General features: G+C 32.0%; 1 protein-coding gene across 2 annotated transcripts; it reads right to left on the reverse strand.

Annotated features, from left to right (window-relative positions):
* Positions 1-266: 266 nt before the first annotated feature.
* Positions 267-6,123, reverse strand: LOC123705520. Of its 2 annotated transcripts, XM_045654334.1 has the most exons (5): positions 5,951-6,123; positions 4,538-4,693; positions 2,891-3,100; positions 2,493-2,657; positions 267-725 (listed from the first exon to the last, which is right to left on the reverse strand). In XM_045654334.1, exons 1-5 carry the CDS (start codon positions 6,036-6,038, stop codon positions 568-570), a joined length of 777 nt encoding a protein of 258 aa, XP_045510290.1. In that variant the 5' UTR covers positions 6,039-6,123; the 3' UTR covers positions 267-567. The 2 variants fall into 2 exon arrangements, with proteins under 2 accessions (XP_045510290.1, XP_045510291.1); XM_045654335.1 differs by lacking the exon at positions 2,891-3,100.
* Positions 6,124-9,949: the final 3,826 nt, after the last annotated feature.

Genomic DNA, 9,949 nt, shown 5'->3' on the forward strand with positions numbered 1-9,949 from the left:
AATAGTTTTCGAGTTATAAGGGGGTGAAAAGTGGCTCGAAATGGTTCGTGTAAATATACACACGGCTGCTGCTCGCCAGTTCTCTTCGCTTGAACTCGGCTTGACACGCTGCCGCGTGTCTAGATTTCATAAGCGAGCTGATACGCCTCGATTAGGTATATTTGGTTTTATGACAATTTGAACTGTTTTGAAATTATTTTTAAGTGTAGACAAATGGGTTGAAAATGGATAGGATTATAAATAAAAAAACTTATTATTTTTTATATTTCACTGTATTTCAAAATAATCATCATTCATCTATTGCAATAATTGGTGGGAAAATCAGCAAATCATATTTTGTATCGTGTTTTTTAATCATTTTCGGAATAATTTATTTTTCTTGCTTAAGCAGGTAGGTACCTCTAGGTAACTTATGAATAATAAAAAAAAGTAACAAGAACTGTTTTGCAAATTCACAAATTACAAATCGTATTTAAATATTTACAACTTGATTGCTTATAATTAACCACTTACTTATAGATAATAACAAATAACAATAACAAATACATAGTATAATTTCTATACTACCTAAATATACTTTACAATAATATCTTTGATTAATTTCAAATAATCAATAGTGAGGCTGGAATAGATCGACACTGATTCTAAAACCCGGTCCATATTCAAAGCATTTTTCTCAGCTACAGCTACGACGACACCGGCGGACAATCTTGCAGTGCAAATTGCTGAAATTCATGTAAATCGTGAATACCTACACTTAGTATATTACCTATGGAAGCTTTTCTAATATTGCATGTCAAACTATGTTTGTTTGTCTGTGTTTCACGGTACGACAAACGTAGGTAATTTTTTACATAAAATTAAATTATCGTTTAATATTGTGGCAAATAATATAAAAAACTATGTATTTACTGTTTAACTTAGAATAATTTACTTGAACAAATAATATAAAAAGCTATGTACTACTGTTTAACTTAGAATAATTTACTTGAACAAATAATATAAAAAGCTATGTATTTACTGTTTAACTTAGAATAATTTACTTGAACAAATAATATAAAAAGCTATGTATTTACTGTTTAACTTAGAATAATTTACTTGAACAAATAATATAAAAAGCTATGTACTACTGTTTAACTTAGAATAATTTACTTGAACAAATAATATAAAAAGCTATGTATTTACTGTTTAACTTAGAATAATTTACTTGAACAAATAATATAAAAAGCTATGTATTTACTGTTTAACTTAGAATAATTTACTTGAACAAATAATATAAAAAGCTATGTACTACTGTTTAACTTAGAATAATTTACTTGAACAAATAATATAAAAAGCTATGTATTTACTGTTTAACTTAGAATAATTTACTTGAACAAATAATATAAAAAGCTATGTACTACTGTTTAACTTAGAATAATTTACTTGAACAAATAATATAAAAAAACTATGTATTTACTGTTTAACTTAGAATAATTTACTTGAACAAATAATATAAAAAGCTATGTACTACTGTTTAACTTAGAATAATTTACTTGAACAAATAATATAAAAAGCTATGTACTACAGACTGTTTAACTTAGAATAATTTACTTGAACAAATAATATAAAAAGCTATGTACTACTGTTTAACTTAGAATAATTTACTTGAACAAATAATATAAAAAGCTATGTATTTACTGTTGAACTTAAAATAATCTACTTGAACACTATAAATGTAAAACTTTTGTAAAACTATATATCTAATAACTCAGGCTCCGGAACCACATACACAATAGAAAATCTATTGTGTTGTGGACCGATCGGGCCGCTCGGGGCTCAATGGGTTAAGGAAATAAAAAGGCTTTTTTATTTTTATTTTTTTATTTATTTATTTATTATTGTGGCGAAAAGCTTCCAAATGCAAATGACGATTGAAAAAAAGTAACAAAATATAATATGGGGCCAAAGCTTAGATCATAAGTAATTAATGATCATTAGATCTAAGGGCCCAAGATAACTTTCCGATTAGTGAAAGTTAATAAGAAAGATTGATTGATTTAAATATTTAAATAATGATTCACAAACATCCGAATTACTCCATTGCGGTTTTATTTATTTGTAAATCTTTTATTGAAAATTAATCGTCACGTCGACTATACGTACCTATATACCTAGGTACGTATTTTGAGCTTTATTCAAATAAATTGTATACTAAACTAGCATACCGCCCGCGGCTTCGCCCGCTTTGTCTAAAACCTAATAAATTATATGCTAAAACCTTCCTCTTGAATCACTCTATCTATTAAAAAACCGCATCAAAATCCGTTGCGTAGTTTAAAAAGATTTAAGCATACAAAGGACATAGGGAAATAGGGACAGCTGAGAAAGCGACTTTGTTTAATACTATGTACTTAGTGATAATATTCATACTTAAACGTAACATCAACTACTTTTGTTCATTTCTAGATATCTCTATCCCGTTTATAATATGTTTCATGAAAATTACTTACCAGACTTCGAGCCAGAGACTTTACAAATTTCTTCATTTATTATTGAAGCTCTGTACTCCGCTAAGTCCATCGCATAACTGACTTCCATCAACAATTCTTTCATCGAAGCAGCCATTGCTATTACTAATGCTGTTTCTAAACCGTTCCACAATGGAAGTTTGAAGTCTAAAATATAAATGACTGTTATTTTATTTTATTTGTGCCTACTTTGCTGGGCGTTACGTTACAAAATTTCACATCAAAACATTATTTCGTAAACGAAAAACACAGGTTTATACAACAATAATTTGGTTTTCTACTAACGAAAGTGAATTTTTTTCAGTAGTTACACTTGCACTTATCCCTACTATATCATAATACAAGCAACAAATAATTATATGACAAAAATGTATATTTACTTAAAACTCTCATTATTTCAAACTCGTGGCGGATCAATAATTGCGGGGTTGTGTAAATTTCATTTGTAGCAAGATAGAATATTAGAAAGTAAATGTCTAGGCCGCGTGCGTTCCTGCAGACTATTTTCGCAGCGATAAATATCGCGCAGCTCACGGTTAGTGGGAAATCCATCATAAGCTTCCTTTTGAGTTGGATTTTCACATAAAAGTCTGAAAGAAATGTTTGCATACTAGTATATGATCGCCTCTATATTACAAACGCATAAAGGTTAACCCATATAATGTGATAAATGAATTTTGAAAAATATTTAAATGCAGTTCTATTTCTATCCAATAGTAAAGGAATGTTCACTTTCAGCAAAAGTTGTTATCTCCAGTACATACTTATTTTAAGTACCTACACCACTATTTTTTAATCAGTACAAAAAATTTTCCAGGGTGTTAAGTATCTTTAACCAATCATATTTGTGTAAGAAATAATTAAAAACACTAACAAACAGAAATGTCCCAAAATTGTCCACATAAATATGTATGTAAAAATTGTTAAACCTATAATTTAATCAATGACCCACTAGGTATTGTGTTGTAATTTTCTAGCGTACGATTTCGAGTAGGTCCGCGGCACTGCTCCATTGATAAATTCCGGCAAACTCGCATCGAAGCTCGCCATCCTTCACCCCGTCACCCCTTTCCCTCTGCGGCCTGCGCCCGCGTCGCACGGCGCACCCCAACGCGTTGCGACAAACAGTGCCATTGTTAGCGGAAGTGAAAACTTGCTTTTTTTCGACGCGTTTGTTTACGTTTTTCCCGGTACAATGTCATATGACATATCAATTCATATCACGGGATTATGTACTTATGCTTCGTGCGTACTGCGTACTTTTTGAGTGGAGAAAATGCGAGTGCAGCAGTACGTATGTACCGATAAGAGTACCCTAGTCCCGAACGCTCGATCGCCAAATGTACGAACCGTGGTAAATGCTTACCAGCAGGCGTTGTCACAAAATGTTTACGTGTAATGTACTAACGTATTTTGAAGAGGATCCTCGACGTAATACGAATGTCGAATCGCTGCGGTTCATGAATTTCTCACAGCGTAGTTTGGAAGTCAGTGGATCGGTCGAGGCGGGCCTGCAGCTCCTCGCTCACCTGACGTCACACCCTTGGACCTCTTTTTGTGGAGTGAAATTAAGTGAACAAAAGTGAGCCCGTGTCGAACAATTAAAACGGCGCATATTGGATGAAGTGAAAAGACAAAAAAACGTACCTACTTCTCTCGTTAAAAAACAATTTAATAAAACGTGCACGTCTGTGTATTGACAATGGTGGTGGACAAGTGAAGATAATTGTAAATGCCAGCTGATTCTAACTTCTTAAACACTTAACACGCCAAAATCGTTTATTCTTTCAATACAGATTAGGTATTGTAAAAACGGCTGATTCTAACTTCTTAAATACGCCAAAATCGTTTTTTTCTTTCACAAACACACAACAAATGATTATATCTATGCTATTTATCGATATTATGTAATTGTTACATCATACATATGATAATAAAGTATTCGCTTACATGTCCTTAAAGTTTTTGTACTAATTAAAAATAGTGGTGTATAAATAAGTGTAAGTAAGTAATCTATTTGTAAATACCTGAACATTTGCAATACTTCTCTACTTGTTCTGCGTAAAATTGTTCGATAATTCTACAGGCACTGCCTGGAATACTCTCCGGGTCTTGTAATAGTACTTTGGAAATGTCCCATATAAATTTACGTATTTTCGGTGGTAAAAACTTTTTGTTGATTTCTGCGGATGTGGACAAAGTATAACTAACACACATTTTAATATAAGCATTACATCTTATAGTAGGTACCTACCACCTACAAGTGAGCCAATAAGCCTTCAATAAGCCATCTACCTAATTATGTTCTTTAATTTAAATTATTTTTTTCACAATGGAGTTTAAGGAGATAAAAACGACATTCGTATTTGCACTATCTAGGGGAGAGGGGGGCATAATGGGGACGTTAAGGAAAATACACAGTAACATGATCAACGCAATGTATTTATTAATTAAAATGAATCACAACACTTTGGTTACTTATTAAACTATCATTTGGCATAGAATTTGGTGATGTAAATAATCATATCACGTTATAATTTTAATTTTTTGAAACTATTATGAAAACCCCATCGTGCCCCAGGGTAGGGGCAGAATGGGGTACGTATTTATTTTGCGTCACAATACAAGCACATGTGGATTTCTTCTGTATTGTCGTCATCTACACCAGCACAAGATATATGAGCCCACCGTCCACATAATTGACAAGCCACCCAACCTTCCGAAGACCTTAAATAGTTAGTGTGGTTCCCGTCAAGGCAGTACATGCACATGGTATCCTCGTCGGTATTCTCTTCAGAAGAGTCTTTTTGGGTCTTCTGTTTCTTAGAGTTCTTCTTTAACTTGGGGTCATTTGGATTAGAACATTTCTTCGTTCTCTTAAATTGTTCTCGTTTTTTCTAACATAACGGGATACCCCATCGTACCCCGTAGCCATGTCCCCGTTATGCCCCAATTCTCACATTATTTTAAATAACAAATCAAATAAAATGAGTGAGGGTTAGAGTATTTTTGTTCAAAACATATCAATAAATAACTTATCTGCAATAACAAAGTAAATACATGATAGTAGCAACATAAACACTTACCATTTTATAAGCGTATTCATAGTCACTCAAAATTACATGAAATTACGTTGAAAATCGTTTTTCCTATTAAAAATCAAACGTGCGCAGCCTTTCGCCGGTCACTTTCAGACTTAAGAGAGATACAAATTGGCTACCTATTAGCGAAAACAAAACACATCTAGACCGTATAGTTTTCTGTAAGTGTGGATGGCCCCGTCGTGCCCCGCGTCCCCGTAATGCCCCCCTCTCCCCTACGCACAAAGGATATTTTAACTTTTATGTATTTGAGATTTTTATATTTCTAGAAACAATTATTAAAAAAATAACTACATGTATAGTTAGTTACTTATCCATTATTTCGTAAAGATTTCGTACCATTTCCTTTTGTCACATCTTCTTTAATAATTGCTTTCCAGTATTCTCCTAATTCGTATTCATATTGTTCACGGAATTGGTGCTCCATGACGTTTTTTTAATAATTTAATTAGATAGTGTTGTTGTAGGCTTACAAATATGTATATCAAAGTATGGCACGTGTAACAGTAATAGATCTGTCGTTAGATTGACATTTTCTTTTTCAAGAGAAAACAATACTCATTTTGGCGGCACATTAATTTGACATTTGACAAATGAAGTTTAAAAATTATGTATTTTTCTGTGGTATTTTTTATAGTCAGTTGATATCTCGGAGGAATTAACAAGCCTGGAGAAGTAACAATAATTAATTGAACGTTTCATATATAGTGGCTCTCTTTTATTCAATACCCTAATTAGTGCGATAGAAAGAGACAACACACTGTTATCGGCTTGGCATTCAAATCCACATGTACTTTTTGTTCTAAAAAGGTAGTGCTTGCCACAAATTTATCGAATACTAAAATATCGATAAATAAAAAAATTGAGTTATAAAATTGCTTCAAGATAATTTAAACGAATCTATTTGGAATTGTTCATTTACGATGCGTACTGACTGCCTTGCATTGTATGGTAGTGGTATTTATAAAAAAATATTATTAGGTATTTCGGTTTAGGTTTTTTTATGGTTTCGTAAAAAGGTACGTATTTTTCCTGTTTTCATAGATTCATTCATAGAATTATACGGAACTCTTCGTACGCGAATCTGACTTCCACCTGGTTGATCATTTTACAAATCAATAATCGTATCAAGATCGTATCCTACTAATATTATAGAAGCGAAAATAATGGACATTTGATACTCTTTCACGTAAAAACCTCTGAATGAGTTTTTATGAAACTTTACAATTAAATTTTGATTTATAGTTTAAACATCAGAATAACATATAGGCTACAATTTACTGCGGGAAAATAACTCATTCCCACGGGAAAAAATTGTTTGTTTGTTCCCAGAGAACTAGCGGGGCATCTCTAGTTTAAAATAAATTTCTTCAAATAAAACAAATAAACATTTAATTTTTTTACAACATTTTAATTCGATACTTAATTACCAAATTACAATATTTTTTTATTTAAAATAGATGCCACCGTAACCTTGTGGCACAGCATCTCTGCATAGCACTTTACTTTTCTTCCCGTCTAATTCGAAATGATTTGAACAAAGCCGAGAATGTTTCGAAGGCTTCCAATTTCACCTCTGCTATAGCTTTAACCCGTACATCTTTTAATTTTTCTCAATCCAGAAACCTGCAAATAACAATAAAATCCATACTTAAATACCTTTTTTTCTCCTAACTTAAAACAGTCATTATCAATGAAGTACTTCGTTCCTACTAAAGTATCGATAATTGCACAACACTAAAAGAGGAAGTAATATTTTGCATTTTCTCTCAAAAATAAGCTAATTATGATTTCATTTCAATGATCGAGGGTAGATAAAACATAGATGATTTAGAAAATAACGTAAATTCACTGATTTATACCACAATTAGTCAAAAATTGATCAAAATCACTAACCTGTGAAATGAAAAATTCCTATCTTCATCCGATTTCCCACTACTACGGCTTTTACAGCACACAAGACATATTATCTTTAGTCAATTTTCTTTTCATAAAATAACAAATTAAACTAAAACAATCGTTTTTCACTTCAAAAAATATAATTAAAATAACCAAGCGTTAGTCACCAGACTGGTCACTAAAACAAATTGAAATGGCTACATGTCATTTCAAACTGTCGAACTGACATAATATATCTGTCCTCTTTTTTCGCATGACATTTTGCCATAAGCTAAAAAGGCCAAACTAGTGCTTTATTGTTCAATTAATTGTTACTTCTCCAGGCTAGTTAATTGCTCCGAGATTGATATTAAATAATAACTATTATAGATAATAATATTATAATTAAATAATATTATAATAAATTGAGAGAAATGAAAGTGTGTTAACAAAAATGTTATTTTAAACATAAGCTTTATTTATGACTAGATTACACCCGCGACGGCCGTCCGCGCTGATGTCGGTTTTTGCGTGGATGGTTTAATTCTCATATATATATTTTATTTTTAAAATACTAATGCGAAAAAGCTTTTTCAATACTATTCTATGATTGTAATTATCCATTTATCTTTATTCGTTTGTTAAAATTAATCTAATTTTCTTATCTATTTTTCTTTCTTTCAATCCATCTTCTTATCTTCTTAATATATATAAATCTCGTGTCACAATGTTTGTCCTCAATGGACTCCTAAACCACTTAACCGATTATAATAAAATTCGCACACCATGTGCAGTTCGATCCAACTTGAGAGATAAAATACTTAGTTTAAATCTCAAATCGTTTTAGAGAAAGCGGCGAAGCCGCGGGCGGTAAGCTAGTACTTTATTATAGACTAGCTGTGCCCGCGACTTCGTCCGCGTGGAATAGTGACTGCATAGTAGTTACTACTTATCTTAAATTATTGAGTAAACACAGACTACCATAAATAATTAAAAGAACTGTAAGTAAAATTTATTACTAAACTGAGCTAAACAATACAAAAAAAAATGCCTTATTAATTTTCTACGTAAAATTTCTTTTAAATTATGTCATATTATTTTTAGGCACCAGGGGGCAGGGGAGCAAATTTCTTTTCCTTCCTTCCTTGTATGGATGTTTTTAAATATGTATCGTGCAGCAACTGATCAGCTTAATCGATACTCAGTTTTTATCAAATCCAGCACAAAATCCAAATCAGATATTTCCTGAATCCTGTCTCACGCCTGTAGGTAGTAACTAAACCGTTTAGACCGTGCAATAAAAATTAAATAAAAAAAAAACAGCGCTACGAAGAAAAGTGCATACATAGAAAAAGGAATAAATAATTTCACAAACTTCCCGAAGATTTTTAAAAATAAATACCATTTTAAATATTTATAAAAAAAAAACAAAGTCATCGGGGCTGCCATACCAACATCATCATAATATACCTCATTATCAAAATACATATATGGTACTTAATTTTAAAGATCGTTGGGAAGTTTGTAAAATAATTATTTATTCCTTTCGGTTTCTTGTTTTCATGTAATATTTTCAAGTGAGCGAGACCTACCTACCTCTACCTCCATATTTCATTCCTACATCATATTGATATCTATAAGTTTGTTGCTCCTTGACATCTTTTAAGTTGGGCCGTAACCGTGCACAAATTGTAATGGACCACAGTGGCAAAAGAAGTGGTATACTTAGGAAAAAATATTGCCAAGGGCCAGGCCTATGTAGCTTTGAGTAGAGTTCAAAATTTCCAGGGTGTGGCTATCCTCTCGCTCCCATATCCCCTCTTCTTTCACAGACTTTCAACCCTTCCCTTTCCATCCCTAGTAAATGGCAGAACCGATTTTGATGTAAACCATATCTAATTGTACCTATATGTACACGTCATATCCTGTAGTTTGATGCTCCATTTGGTTTATTTATCCCCACTGTCACCCCTAAAAAGCCCTAAATGTAATAAACGGATGAACCGATTTCGATAAAATATGACTAATTGTAATTCACACGTTGCCCTTTCATATTTTGATATGCCGCTTGAGTATATTATTTGACATTTTTTTTCATTCCCACTTTTACCCATAAAAAGGTATAATAAATGGATGAACCGATTTTGATAAAACATGTATAATTAAACTTTACACGTCATGCCCTTTCATATGATATGTCACTTGAGTATATTTTTGACAAATTCATTTTTTTATTACCACTTTTATACCTATATTAAATAAATGGATGAACCGATTTGTTACTGATAGGTCGTTCACTTTCATTTAATATATCACTTAGGTACTTATATTTGACAACTTTCGTTTTTTTCATTCCCACATTTACCCCTATAATAATATACCTAGGTATAATAAATGGATGAAAAAAACCGCATCTAATTCGGATTACCTGTTAGCGAGCTACGGTGGCACAAACAGACA

The sequence above is a fragment of the Colias croceus genome, chromosome Z, assembly GCF_905220415.1.
Source record: "Colias croceus chromosome Z, ilColCroc2.1".
NCBI lineage: Eukaryota > Metazoa > Arthropoda > Insecta > Lepidoptera > Pieridae > Colias > Colias croceus.

Excerpts from the sequence above, each read along its gene's own strand:
- LOC123705520 (XM_045654334.1), bottom strand. The coding sequence starts at position 6,038 with ATGGAGCACCAATTCCGTGAACAATATGAATACGAATTAGGAGAATAC. Across the intron at positions 3,101-4,537 it reads GAAGTATTGCAAATGTTCAG|ACTTTTATGTGAAAATCCAA; the intron begins GTATTTACAAAT and ends CATTTCTTTCAG. Across the intron at positions 2,658-2,890 it reads TGAAATAATGAGAGTTTTAA|ACTTCAAACTTCCATTGTGG; the intron begins GTAAATATACAT and ends TTTATATTTTAG.